Here is a 15,955-nt window from a genome sequence, read left to right as displayed (position 1 = left end):
TGATTACGTGGGAGGAGTGATGATGTCACACGAACTCCGCCCCCACGCCATTCCAGCTCAACTCCATTACAGATAATGGAGAAAAAACCTTCCAGTTATGACCATTAGGCGTAGAATTTCAAATGAAACCTGTCCAACTTTTGTAAGTAAGCTGTAAGGAATGAGCCTGCCAAATTTCAGCCTTCTACCTACACGGGAAGTTGGAGAATTAGTGAGTGAGTGAGGGCTTTGCCTTTTATTAGTATAGATCTCTCTCTCTCTCTCTATATATATATATATATATATATATATATATATATATATATATATATATAAGTATATATATATATATATATATATATATATATATATATATATATATATATATATATATAAGTATATATATATATATATATATATATATATATATATATATATATATATATATATATATATATATATATATATATATATATATATATATACCCCAATCTACATACTCTCAAATAGACAAACCACACACCTTGGCGCAATGGAAGAGGCTTCGCCTCTAGCGCCAACGACCGAGGTTCGATTCCCAAAATTAGGGCGAAACATGTGTCGCATACTCTTTGCATTATTTCTCAGTAAAACTATTTCAATATATATATATATATCTATAATAATAAAAAGCAAAGCCCTCACTGACTGACTGACTGACTCATCACTAATTCTACAACTTCCCATGTAGGTAGAAAGCTGAAATTTGGCAGGCTTATTCCTTACAGCTTACTTACAAAAGTTAAGCAGGTTTCATTTCGAAATTCTACACGTAACGGTCATAACGGTCAACAACGTCAGCCATGTTGAACTTCTTATTCATGGCCCCATCTTCACGAAATTTGGTATGCGGCTTCCCTGCGCTAACTGAAACCAATGTACATACTTATTTTCGGTGGTATGACGCCACTGTCGGCCGCCATATTGAACTTTCCAACGTCACCAATTTTCAAACATCCCGTGTAGGTAGAAGGCTGACCCCATCTTCACGAAATTTGGTAGGTGGCTTCACTGCGCTAACCAAAACCGATGTACATACTTATTTCGGTGGTATGACGCTACTGTCGGCCGCCATATTGAATTTTACAAATGTCACTAATTCTCCAACTTCCCGTGTAGGTAGAAGGCTGAAATTTGGCAGGCTCATTCCTTACAGCTTACTTACAAAAGTTAAGCAGGTTTCATATTGAAATTCTACGCGTAATGGTCATAACGGTCAACAACGTCCGCCATGTTGAACTTTCTTATTTATGGCTCCATCTTCTCGAAATTTGGTAGGCAGCTTCCCTGCACTAACCGAAACCAATGTATGTACTTATTTCAGTGGTATGATGCCACTGTCGGCTGCCATATTGAACTTTTCTACAGTCTTTATTACTTATGGGCCCATCATCAAGAAATTTGGTACATGGGTTCCCAACGCTAGCTGAATCCTACTTACATACATATATACGCCCATAGCCTGCACCTCGGTCATCGTGTGAGGTGGCGTTGGGTCCCCATCCCAACGCCTCCCACGTTGTTGGCTGCCTGGCTATATAACACCGTCCATCGCTCCGGTCTCTACATTCCCTTCTTTGCTTCGCCACGGGATTCACGTCTCCCTACTGATAACTACAGCCTTTTTGTTTAATATACGGCTTCTCCGCTGTTTTATTGTTTGTTTATTACAATTATAGTTATTGTATAGGTATTTTAGACTTACTTTACATTTCTCAGGTACCCATTTCCTTTATCATTCCAACCCCCATTACCATGTCTATCGAGGTGATCACTATTGATCAAAGAACTGTCACTTACCGAGTGGTTTCCATGCCCGGAGATACCACCTACCTTTTCCATTCTCTTTGTTACATATTGCACGGCTTACTCTTGATATCCGGAGGAACATTGTGTCTTATGTATTGAATGATTGGGACAGGTTCAAGGTGTGGACTGATGACGGTACAGGAGATAATTATACTACACAGGAGCACTAGAAGAGTGAAATGCTTAAGCCCTTCACCTATGGTTCTGCATGTGAGTTGATGGCTGCCGCTGAATTGTTCGGTTGTCGCTTTCAAGTGTACTGAAATAGCCTCTTAAACATCTTAGATTCACAGGTGACGATTTCAGTAGTGGACACTTTGAGGTTTATGAATGTTTAAACTCTCAAAAGCTGGATGTGATTTTATCAATGAAACTGGTTGTGTGCTTACAACGCTTGACAGATGCCGAATGTCACTTCAACACAACAAATCCTGCAAATACTGTCGTAATTGAAACAAATCATGAAACTCAAACCGATTATGACAGCAGCAATCCAAGCTATGAGATTTGAGACAAGATTACTGTTCACATGGCCAACTGTAAGTTGCATGCTCAAGAGTAAGCTCAGCGCACAGCTTGGTTATGTTACAACCGGAGGCCCGAACTGACAACGTGGCACACAAAGAGATCCTTAACAAATAATTATTGGCATATTTTCCCTCAGTTTAAAAAGGTTTAATTTTCTTCTTAATAAAAATTTTAATGCAGTACTTTGTCACAGTAAGCGGTATTTTGCTAGTATATATATATATATATATATATATATATATATATATATATATATATATATATATATATATATATATATATATATATATATATATATATATATATATATATATATATATATATATATATACACACACACACACACACACACACACATACATATATATATATATATACACACACACATACATATATATCAGCGCTTCCTGATTCATTTCACCCTCGCATCCCCTTGGTTTGAGACGTATGAAAAAATATGCGGTTAACGCAGAAAGACAGATCACCAATTAAAGCTTTATGAATAATGGATACTTTATTCGCCATCAATGATTGTTTTGATAAAGCCATACTCAGTATAATCATTAGATGAACGGTAAAAAGTAAGAGTGAGTGGAGGGTGACTTATTGAGGCACGCAGGCGAAACCACAATAGCACACGGGCTCGATTTAGTGCGCGTCAACTCGATCTGAATTGCGCGATCACATTCGAAAAAATATATCTTTTCAAGTTCTATTTAGTCGACACAAATATCTTTGGTTGGAGTGTAAGGCGAATTTACTCTTTACATTTCTATAGTGAAGAAAAATTTAAGCAATGATGCCTACATTTAACTTACATTCCTACCAAAGATATTTCTGTGGACTAAATAAAAATTCTCTCTATTTTGAATTTAAATAGAACTTGAACAGATACGATAGTTTATAATATCCACGCAGACTTGCACGTAAGAGTGGGAGTCATCCGTTTTAACAAGCAGCGTATTACACTGATACGAAATAACCTGCCCATTTAATTATTTAGGAATGGATAAATAAAGATTTTGTACAAATAATGTTTTTCATTTTTCCCCCCAATACAACGAGGGCAGTCGCCCCCTCGCAGTCTGGAGGAGGTCCTGGGCTCTACCCCCAGCCGGATGGCACAAAATATTATATATATATATTATATATATATGACAGCAACACTCATAACAGTGACAAAACAATTACATTTACAATCATGTTACGTTATTTTTAAAATGTTTCCTTTTCTTTTCATAACTTCTTTAACACACTACTCTCCGCCTAAGCGGGGTATTTTGCTAGTGTATATATATATATATATATATATATATATATATATATATATGTGTGTTTGATTTAGCGGGTCCACGGCTTCCGAAAAAGTCAGGTTTTTAAAATCCGTATAGCCGTGTCATTCTCCGTGGGCGCGATTGCACAACCGCGGGGAGGTAATGGGGTGACTGGAGCAAGTCGCACCTTCACGTGAGGGTGCGGTCGTTCTTGTTTGCCTCATTGGCTTCCTGCGGTGTGTAATTAAGACGTTGTGCCCACGGAGGCAGAGGTGTATATGTGTGTATATGTGTGTGTATATATATATATATATATATATATATATATATATATATATATATATATATATATATATATATATATATATATATATATATATATATATATATATATATATATATATATATATAGACACCAGAGAGGGGGCTAAAAATCGAGGAGAAAAAGATAAGATAAATCGTAGAAAAAGAGAGGCTAAATTGGAAAGAAATCATGGAGGAAAAGAAAGGAGAAAGGTTGATGGAAAGAGAAAAGCGGATGCAGTAAAAGGTTGGAAAACAGCAGTCAGTTGGTGACGACCTGGCCACCTGGAAGGTGGAAAACGGCATGAGCTGGGGTCCCGCGAAGGAGCATTATTCTGTTGCGCTCTAGGGGCTAGTTCGCCCAACTCATTGTACCAGTGTGTGGGGTGAGCAGGAAAGGTGCCGTCCCGAAGGATCTGAGGAGCGACTGCGGGTGCACGAAGGATCGAGGGAGGAGAGTTGACCTCGGCGGTCTGGCAGGGACTTCCTGACAGAGTTTAACTGAAGGAGCTCGTGGTTGTTGTCTCCGCTAGCCGCGAATAATGGTGAGCCGGGGAGAAAGAGGCAGAGGTGGGCTGCAGAGTAAATGGAAAGAGACTGCGTTTTAATTGCTGCATATATTAACCTTGCATTTTAAAGGATTTATTTTTTGTTGATTTTAACCCCACTGGACACTTGATTTTATGGATTTATTTATTGAACTTTGACATTGCACTTTTTGGTTTGATTGTTTTGAATAAATGCACTTCATGGAATATCCCCTGGCCTTGAGAGATTTGTCCCTATGTGTCAGCTCATCTCGGTGACATTATCGACGGTGTTGGGTTCAAGGGCTCCTGAACAGCAATATAGCATGGAGTCGAACCGGCATCATAACTATACATATATATATATATATATATATATATATATATATATATATATATATATATATATATATATATATATATACTGTATGTGTGAGTGTGTGGTTCGTTTATTTGACAGCAAGTATGTATGTATGTATATATATAAATAATGAAAGCAAGACATTAGATCTATTTTTTTAATAGAAATACAGGTACAAACACTGGATAAAAATGAGACATTAGATGTAATTTTTAAATAGAAATACAGGTATGAATACAGAATGAAGATGAGTCATTAGGTGAAGATGAAGGTGTGATTCTAAAATGCTTTCACCAAGTCATTTGACTTGAGTCAGCAAATCAGCTTTTCCCAGGACCGTTTAATTTTTTTTTTTTAATCTCAAAGAAAACTTTGAGAAGCGCTATGAAACTTCAACAGTACAGCAGCTGCACACAACAAAACTACCCAGGCGGACACTTGATGGAGCAATGACTCAGAATTCGACTCTTTGTATGATGTTGTGCCTACATGCTCGCTGAGACTGCCTTAGCCCTAAAATTTCGCAACAGAATATCTTCTTTCTTTGAGACAGCCCATTGCAGGGTTCCCTGGACACGGCGTGGAAAGTATAGGAGCAGTATTAAGTTTTTTTGCATCGCATTATCATCATCAGTGGACATTTTTGGTCGAAAAAACATTCGTTATACTGAGATTTACATTTCGTGGAAATGAGATTCGTTTAACATGATGTTCTATGAATATTTGTCCGGGCCCACAAAAAGTATTAGTTTTTCTGAAAATTTTGTCACTTTGGTATTTGCTATAATGGGATTTAACCTATACAGACTTAGAAAAGAAAAAAAAACAAAAAAACCTGTTCTAAAAAATTTGCTAATGCCCATAGCAAGCATTCATTCACATCTTTAAACACAGTATGTGGCTGCACTTGAGGATATGGCATTTCATGAGCATCATGTGCCTTTGTAGGTTAAATGTAACTCATTTTACAACATGTTCTGTTAAATGTTAAGATTTGTTTTATAATTATGTTTAAAGAACTGGTTGATAACTTTTTCAAGACTATTTTAACTTGAGCTGTCAAAAAATAAGATATACTGTCACCTTGTGTTCCTCTTTGACAATTACAAATGAAGTAAATCATTAAAAAAAAAAAAAGTAAAACATACACATGTGAATGTATTATGATCTGTGATTTGCATGGTAATGAATCAAGATATTTGTCGTTCCTTACATAAAGCCGTCAAACAAAGAGAAGGACAGAAATCCATGTTTACTGAATAGTAGACACAAATACCAGAAAGGCAGGTAATACATACAATAGAAACTGAAAAATACATAATTGGAGATATAAAAGAGAAATGGTTTGAAACAATGGCATGGCAGTTCAATAAATTGTTTAAAAAAAGTTTAATATGCTAATTCATATTATTATTGTGAGAAAACATACTAGGTTTTGGACTCTGTATAAAAACATGTACAGTATACATCTGTCTAAATGATGTTGATCTTAAATCTATAAGGTGTTTCAGTAACATATAGAGATATAGCGACATATTGAATATTGCACTATTGTTCAGAATATTCACAATATCAATTTAAGTCAATATCGCTCAGCCCTATACATATGGCATAAGAAAAAATGTTATTTGAGTAAATGTGTGCTGCTGAAGCTGGCAGAGGTTCTGAATCATGTACAGTCACAACAGTTTGGGAGCAGACGTCATCAAATTAGATAATTTCATATCACAATGACAGCTATGCTTCTATAACAGAATCTCTGCACACTTTTGTGCAGAGCATCATTTTATACGAGCCATGACAGAACAAAATCATTAATGAAACAGAATTGTATAGACAAAGGAAGAAAAATATACATCCTGAAATTATGGTAAGGCTTAAAACAAACTGCCGACAACTGTACCTGTGAAAAATGTCAAGGCCCCACCCTCAACAGCAACTGTGAACAGACACGCTAACTATAAATGTATTCTTACTTCAAGAAAAATAGCATACCAAAAAATAGTGATAAATTGTATTACTTTCCTTTTACATTAGTTGTTACAAAAGAACGACAGAAACCATAATTTTCTTAAATAAAACCCCTTTACCTGTTCAGAGTGGACAAATTCAGTAAGTTATCAGGCTTTTATTTCCACAGTTGTCCAGTGAAACTTGGGGTTCATTTTAAAATACTACGTGGCAAATTAATATATACCATGATTGTGTAGAAATTACTTTAACTTAAAAAAAATCTTAAACTTATCCTTTAGGAGTCTGAAACTATTTTTCTAGCTCACACTAACACAATGTCTACAGTGTATCCCATGATGTGACTGCAGATACTACATTTTGTCCCCGAGTTTCTGTTGTGGTTCCACCAATCTTGCAATCTAATGTAATGAGTTTTATGAATGTAAGCAGAACAGAATTCGGAAAAAGAGAAAGCAATCATTAAAAGAATATGGCAACAACTAGAAAGTTATCTTTTTGTTTTTAACTTTTGCATCGCCTTATAATGTAGTTTTAAAATCACAACCAGACCAATGAAGCACTGACTGTGCATACTTGCTTACTTTATCAATTAACAGAAGAAAAATGTACATACATAAAAAAAAAAATCAAGCTCAGTTAAAGTGTAAAATAAACCAAACAGATAAAAAGTGACTGAAGTATCATCGTACCACCTTTGAAAGTTATATTTTAGCGTACTGCAGACACATGTCACACTACTGAAAATGCCTTGGCATACTTTTTCCTGGTTTATACCAGTAGCATATGGAATTAAGATATACTTTCATACATGTACTCTCAAGTTCCTCCATTGGTATGTACACTTTTCTGCACCAGTCATCTAAGTCTAACCAAACAGAATTTGAAATCACTAATTGCTAAAGTAAATCTACCCAAAAACACATGTCGGACAACACTGACTCTCTGCCCCACCTACATTTTGAAATTAGTGTAAATGGGGAAAAAAAGGCATTCCATACCTAGGTCCACTGAACCAAAAAAAGAATTTCTAAAAAGGTTATTTTCATTGCATTTAGAAAAAAAATGTTAACATCCTTTAAAGGCTGAACTTTTGACTTTCAAGCTTTCTAGGCCTTTTGTTTACGTACTAATGGACTCATGAAAGTTAATTGTGAAGCACAACCTATGAAGCACATACTATTATTTTACAAGGACAGTACAAAAATAGTCTTTATCTAAATAGCTGAACTAATTGAAAATGGCATAACTAGTTACACAAAAACACTTACCACCCGGTGGAACTGTATCCTTAAACATCTCATAAAACTGAGTGAGATACATGACCATAGACAGCTTATCAGGTTCACCAACAGAAGCCATCTCCTTCCCTGTCATAATAGGTGAGATTCCAAACTCCCTTTCAGCTAAATCAAAGGCCAGCTGATTATTGTTCTCCATGTTATGCTCCTCCAGGGAGTCAAAGTCACTGAGAAAAAAGAAACAAAAATGTATAATTCGAAGTCCTATTTCAAGAACACAACCACCTCAAAGAGGATAAATACACCATTAATGTTTTCTAAGTCTCCCGTTTTCAATGCTATTACCTGAAAAAGACCTTTGTAAAGGCGGTAGTATAACAAACTATGAGAGTAGGACAAAACAGATTACATGTTTTTAAATTCCTAAGAAGAAAGACAGTAAAAAGCTTAAAAATACTGTAAGCAGAATGTGTAGCAGAGTGCTTTATTAATTATGTGTTTGTGACATTTATATATATTATGTTATTGTTATTTATATACAATACATGTTTTATGCTATTTACATATAGTATATGTTATCATATCATGGTCAGGAACAGATGGCTGCTCAGAAAATAAAGTTATATAACTACCAAATGATGACCACTGAAAGAGACCTAATGCTTAAGCAAACAATCTCTTAGAGGAAACCAAATTCTGGTTATGGAGTTTTGTTTCTGTGTTTCTTCTTAAGAGTCTGCTTTTTCTCTATTAACGCACTGGAGGATAAAATAATCTGTGTATCAAATACCACTATGTACTTGAGTGTTTTCTTATTGTGTGCTTTATAGAAGGATCTACTAAATCTCTGCTGCTCTCAAAAAAATAAAAGCACTATTCCTTGTGTCTTTGGCTTGTACTCCTGAACGCTACAAATATGGACTATTAGGCAAACAAGAATAAAAGCATTTTTCACTGTATTTCTCTATGTGTGTGAACACAACAAAATTAGTAACAAAAATTTAACAATAAATTGAACGCTTTCATTATGTGAACATGTAAAGTTCTTTGACCCTTCAACTAGTATGGTGATTCATACCAGTTTAATTATAATTTGCTTTTACAATGCCTAACTGTATTAAATAAACTTTCATACATTACTCTTTTGCTGATCAACAGTCTATTTTGAAATCTTTCACATTAGATGGGAACTTTACTTCTTCTGTGCACTTAAAACAACAAACTAAAATAAATTTCCTTTCCGAGTTTCAAATTTCAGAAACTTGCAGTACTGGTGGGCTTAAACAGCATTTTCAGCTTCTTTCATTAAATAAATGACCACCTGGTTTTTAAACCGCAAGCTCAGTTAATAACGGTTTTTGAAGTTTTGAATCGCATGTCTTTGTATAACTTTGTACTATTAACATTACCAAGCTATGCAGAAATCCCAAGCAGAAAAGACTACTTACATGAGGTCTGGACGGTAACGGTGAATGATTGCACATAATGCGAGTCCACTTTTCCAGGACATTGTAAGATCAGTTACATTCACACTCCTGTATCCCTCAGTTTGTCGTTGGCACCAGTTTAACAATTTGCTGGAACGAGCCACAGATTCTGAAACAGTTAAACCAAGGAGTGTAAAAATAAAAGTAATACTTAAAATGTTACTGTTACTAGATATGAATGGAATATAGATAACACTGCAAGAGAGCAGAAGCTATGCACTGTTCTTAAGAACCAACAAAAAATTCTGTAGACATAGATTTAATTAAATTAATTACTCATACAAATATTATAGTGTTCAACAGTAACTGTTGATTCTGCTTTTGCATTTAAAAATCCTCATAAAATATAAGGGTTACCTCCTCTACATTTACATTTCAAAGCATGAACTAAACTGTCTAAACATTTTGGTAAATCAAATAACTTAAAAACCTGTAATATTCCATTTAAATCTATGCGTCTTTCACCTCAGCTTAACTGCAGGGAAAAAAAAAACACTATCTAACAATGCTAAAATTAATTTAAGTGGTACCTCTAAATTAAAATGTGGTAATAGAAACAGTTTACATTTTGGGAATGTGTGTTCCAATGCTTTATTCTTTACAGGTACCAAAACATTAAAGTGTAAACTGCTCTAATTCAATCTTTTTTACATATTCTTTTACGTAACTATAATTTTAGTTTTTTTACCACCCACATGCTGTTGATTATCAATGCTACTGCACAATAGTTATTATACTCTTCTGTATACAAAGTCATTTTGTCAAAAACATTCAAAACAATCATAAAGTATATAATATTAAAAACACAATAAAAAAGGAAAAATACAAGGTACCAAAATTTAGCTACAAATTTCCTCAAAACAATCTGACAGCTAACATTACCAAATTATACCAGCAGCTTTTAGAAAGCACACAACTGACTTTTATTTGTAATATGTTATTGTTTACTTGCCTAGCTGGAGTTGGATAGCATGTTTTAGGCTGCTATATTCCTAATAAAGTCAATCCAAGAACATTACTTTCATATTTCTGCAATAAAACTGTGGGGTAGCTACCCATGTAAATATTTTCATGTCCATTGCAAAAAAAACCAAAACACAGTTGCAGTTGAGTATATAATTTCTGATGCTATTGTATATTTCTTTTTCTTTTAATATTTCTGGCCACTACAGAATGCAATACTTTACCACTACAAGTTTTTGACATAAGTATTATAAATCTATTTTTTCATTACTCTGTGAAAACTTTGGGTGTAGGGAAGAAAGGTACAAAATTATTTCATATCTCAAACATTCTAAGTGGGCTTTTTCATCAATATTCTATGCCAGGCCTAGACCATTTATTTCTACAAACATTATTATGCAATTTAACACCCAGTAAACTAAAAGAACTCTGGTACACTCTTGTATCTTATTTTAGAGATGTCACAACCTGAATAACCAATTGAAATTTAAGTCAGCTTCTGAGGTGTTGCTAAACACAGCTCTGCCTGAATTATTAAAGTTGCTTATGAATACCACCATCATAGCTCTGCACATCAACAATGGCAAAATAGCCCACAGAGAACAGGTCTACCTGCTGACAGCAGGGTTAATGTTAGCATTGAACTGGTTATAGACTATAGGATGCAGAAATGGGACCAGAATCTGATCTACACTGGAAGGGATGCTCTAGAGAAGGGCGAGTCATTTTAAAACTCTAAGAGTTACTATAACTCCAAAATATGGGATAAAAAATTTTTCATACATTGTTAACAAAGCTCACGCATGACCCTACATCCCCAGATATTTAAGGAAATTGTAGATTTTTCCATCACTAAATACTAACTTCTATAGGAGTATTTGTTGTTGATTATTATTTATGAGTATAGTGGAGTGGAAGGTGCTTTGTGCACATTACTGTTCAAATAAATTTAATATTTGGACTTTTACCTGGTGTCTGATCTGAAAGTTCAAGGGGACAACAGCGCCCCCTATCTGGCACAATATATACACAAAATAAATATTTATATATATGAAGTCTAGTAAAATGTACAATTTTTCAGTCTCTCCTTTTGTTTAACACTAGAATTACCAAAGCTTACAAGAAAACTTGTAAATCCAGCCCACCTTAAATCTACTCGCATGTCTCCATTCAGCGTCTTTTGTCTTGTAAATGTGCCAATAATCCCAAGCAGCAAGCAGCCTGGTATACCATCCACCCCACCGCCAGAGAAACCGAAAAAAAACCCCTCTTCCAACTGAACCATCCGTTACCGACTCAAAACAAATGTATGCTTTTATTGTATAATAGTAACAATAAGAGCAGCTCACTACTCAAAAACGTTTATTTTGGGACACATTAAGACTCGAACCCAGCACATTTTTAATAGGAGTCAGCAGCTCTAATCGCTATACTACCCAAGAAGTCAGGATAGCAAACAATACTAACCGCATTTCTTTTTCTTTGGTTATAGTCATGGGTAAGGGGGGGGAGCGTTTGGGGGTTGGGTTTCGGGTGCTAGCACATTTGTTCTGTTATACTTGTATCTTTTGTGAAAATGCTTATTTGATATTTGGACTTCAGTCCTCACACATTATACACTTCATGTCTACATTCTGTCATTAGTATGAAAACATGGAAAAAGTTTGTCTTTTAGGTATGTGTTCAACATTTCCTGTCATCCTACACATACAAAGATCTATGTAACATAAGTGAAATGCATGTGTTCCAAAAAACGATATATATTTTTTTAGCCTAGTACCTGACTCCCTGATAAACAAGGCTTCAGTTGGGAGAGGTTTTTGCAGTTTCTCCGGCGGTGGGGATGTTGGTATAGCAGGCTGCTTGCTGCTTGGACTTATTGACACATTTACAAGACAAAAGACGCTGAATGGAGACATGCGAGTAGATTTAAGGTGAGTCAGATTTACAAGTTTTCTCGTAAGCATTGGTAATTCTAGTGTTGATTCTCAGCAATTCCACAGCCTCACCTTACTACACCATTCCAAAGGATTCCAACAACATATTTGCCAAGTCAGTGAGCAAAGAAGGGAAATAAAGAAAATACTGGAATATATAGAGAGTTTCCTTGATAATTAAACATTTTGTAAGATGCTTTCCTTGATAACTTTCTTAAACTCTTGTTTGAAGTTGTTTTAAATTTGCAACAGCACATAGTTTACAATGAAATACGAATATATAAACAACAAGAGTGATTTGCCATGCATGTAGGGGAGCTGCAAAACTAAAACCTGCCATACTGTATTACAAAATTAACCTTCACTTTTGCAATATGTGTTTCAAAACAAAGTGGAACTTGCTATCATATGGTAAAAATCAGAAGAAACCTAATTCATTTTCAAAAGTATATTTCAAATTTTCAGCTATTTAAGAAGCAGACTAACAAAATGCAGTGATAATAGCAAATGCAAGTGTCATGTCCATACGCGGATTAATGGACAGGCTGGCATAGGCTGCAGCCTAGTTGCCCCATGTGTGCAGGGGCCTGGGATTTAATTATTTTTTTTAAATTTACTTAAAAGAAAACCACCTCCCTAATGCCCATTGGCCAATAAGAAACATTTTAAAATTTAAACAGCTGATTGGGTAGAAATGACACAGCTGATTTTATACCACACCGCTGTGTTATTCCGAGTAACTGGACAGCATATCGGCAAAATGCCCGAAAGAAAATATGATAGCGGAGCACAAAACTGAAAAGCCCAACGACTGAAAGAACACTGTAACCAAGACCTGCTAAAGAAAATCTCTAGATTGACTGGATATTTAAAGGCTGCCAAATCTTCATCCAGTCAGCAACAAAATGCTGGTAGAACAAGAGTGCCAAGCTATCGGCTAATGTTGGTGTTAGACTAAGCAACTGCCACTGGACCCTTAGCTGTAGCCACAGCTAGCTGTAGCTTTGACAAAGACATCGGCCAAGGTTGCAGTGATCTTGCCTCACAGCTGCCTCACTCAGATAAAGAGCCTGAGACAGAGGGACCGACACTTCCACCACCTGAAACACAACTAGATTTTACCACCAGCATCCTGGTAATTAGTTCAGCCATGACAGCTTCACTGTTGCTGCAGAGATGGCACAAGAGGCCGACTCTGCAACAATGGAAAGTCCTGCTAGCTATAGCTGAGATCCTGAATGATGGGACCAAATTGATGAACCCATGAGGAGATACTGGGTTAACATTGGACCTGAAAAATGTCAGAACAAAGATGCAGATGTTGCTGCCACAGAAAGACAACACAAAACACCAAAAGAGGTACTTTTCCAAAACCATGTTTAAAAGAAAATTGGCAAATGGTGAAACTCTGCCAAGGGAATTGCTACTTTATTCCCCATCAAAAAGCACTGTGTTTTGCTTTGCGTGTAAACTTTTTGGGGATAGGGAGTCTGAACTGACAGTAGGCTATACACATATTGACACATATTTTTAGGAAGTCACTGAGCACTGGAGAGATTCCGAAGGACTGGAAAATGGCAAATATCATTCCATTATATAAAAAGGGTGACAGGGCAGATCCAAGCAACTATAGGCCAGTAAGCTTAACATGCATCACAGGAAAATTAATGGAAGGAATTATTAAGGATAAGATTGAGCAACACATGGCAAGGACAGGAGTTATTCTGAACAGTCAGCATGGGTTCAGAAGAGGGAGGTCGTGTTTTACTAACATGTTGGAATTCTATGAGTTTGCAACAAAAGCATACGATCAAAGTGGAGCTTGTGATATTATTTATCTGGACTTTCAGAAAGCATTTGATAAGGTGCCACATGAGAGGTTGGGCATCAAGTTAAAAGAAGTGGGAGTTCAGGGTGATGTTTTTAGATTGGTGCAGAATTAGCTCAGACACAGGAAGCAGAGGGTGATGGTGCGAGGAACCTCATCAGAACTGGCCGATGTTAAGAGTGGTGCTCCACAGGGGTCAGTGCTAGGGCCACTGCTATTTTTAATATATATATAAATGATTTAGATAGCAATGTATGTAACAAGCTGGTTAAATTTGCAGATGATACCAAGATGTGTGGATTAGCAGATAATTTGGAATCCGTTATATCATTACAGAAGGACTTGAATAGCATACAGGCTTGAGCAGATTTGTGGCAGATGAAATTTAATGTCAGTAAATGTAAAGTATTACACATATGAAGTAAAAATATTAGGTTTGAATACACAATGGACAGTCGGAAAATCGAGAGTACACCTTATGAGAAGGATTTAGGAGTCATAGTGGACTCTAAGCTATCAACTTCCCAACAGTGTTCAGAAGCCATTAAGAAGGCTAACAGAATGTTAGGTTATATAGCACGTTCTGTGGAGTACAAGTCCAAGGAGGTTATGCTGAACCTTTATAATGCACTGGTGATGCCTCATCTTGAGTACTGTGTGCAGTTTTGGTCTCCAGGCTACAAAAACGACATAGCAGCACTAAAAAAGGTCCAGAGTAGAGCGACTAGGCTGATTCCAGGACTACAGGGGTTGAATTATGAGGAAAGATTAAAAGAGCTGAGCCTTTAAAGTTTAAGCAAAAGAAGATTAAGAGGTGACATGATTGAAGTGTTTAAAATTATGAAGGGAATTAGTACAGTGGATCGAGACTTGTATTTTAAAATTAGTTAAATAAGAACACAGGGACACAGTTGGAAACTTGTTAAGGGTAAATTTCGCACAAACATTAGGAAGTTTTTCTTTACACAAAGAACGATAGACACTTGGAATAAGTTACCAAGTAGTGTGGTAGACAGTAAGACATTAGGGACTTTCAAATCTCGACTTGATTTTTTCTTGGAGGAAACACAGTGGATAGGACTGGCGAGCTTTGTTGGGCTGAATGGCCTGTTCTCGTCTAGAGTGTTCTAATGTTCTATAGTGACTAGAAAAATGCAGCAGCGCGCATGGGTGAACATGAAGCATCAGAGTGCCATAGAAACGCTACGGTTGTTTATATTACATGAGGTTGTGCTGATGCTGGATGCATAGATTCAGAACTATAAAAAAAAAGTGAGTGCGAATATTGGACTGAGGTTTTCAAAAGGGTGGTTGCGCTGGTCACATTTTTAGCAGAGCAAGGACTCTCTCTCAGAGGACACAGTGAAATTTTTGGACATCCTGATGATGGAAACTTCATGGGTGTGCTGGAAGTTATCAATGAGTCTGATCCATTGTTGAAAGCGCACATCGAAAAATATGACAATGCTGGGAAGGGAGCGTCTTCGTACCTCTCATCAACATCATGTTTAGAATTTATTGAGTGGGTCCTCGTGGAGATTATCAGTCAGATAAAAATTGCCAAGTACAGTGGAACCTCTGTTCACGACCATAATTCGTTCCAGAACTTTGGTCGTAAACCGAGTTGGTCGTGAACCGAAGCAGTTTCCCCCCATAGGATTGTATGTAAATACAATTAATCCGTTCTAGACTGTACGAACTGTATGTA

At 36.1% G+C, this 15,955-nt stretch overlaps 1 protein-coding gene across 23 annotated transcripts in view; it reads right to left on the bottom strand.

Annotated features, from left to right (window-relative positions):
* LOC120533808 (protein-methionine sulfoxide oxidase mical3a-like) overlaps positions 1-15,955 on the bottom strand; it is a 457,937-nt gene that overhangs the window by 208,110 nt on the left and 233,872 nt on the right. For all 23 annotated transcript variants that reach the window (XM_039760805.1, XM_039760806.1, XM_039760797.1 and 20 more), the window contains 2 exons: positions 9,481-9,628; positions 8,063-8,259 (listed from right to left, as the gene is read on the bottom strand). In XM_039760805.1, the coding sequence (XP_039616739.1) occupies positions 8,063-8,259; positions 9,481-9,628 (345 nt within the window). The remainder of the gene's footprint in view (positions 1-8,062; positions 8,260-9,480; positions 9,629-15,955) is intronic.

Source organism: Polypterus senegalus, chromosome 8, assembly GCF_016835505.1.
Source record: "Polypterus senegalus isolate Bchr_013 chromosome 8, ASM1683550v1, whole genome shotgun sequence".
NCBI lineage: Eukaryota > Metazoa > Chordata > Cladistia > Polypteriformes > Polypteridae > Polypterus > Polypterus senegalus.
The sequence above is the reverse complement of the archived record's forward strand: the minus strand, read 5'-3'. Positions and strand labels throughout refer to the sequence as shown.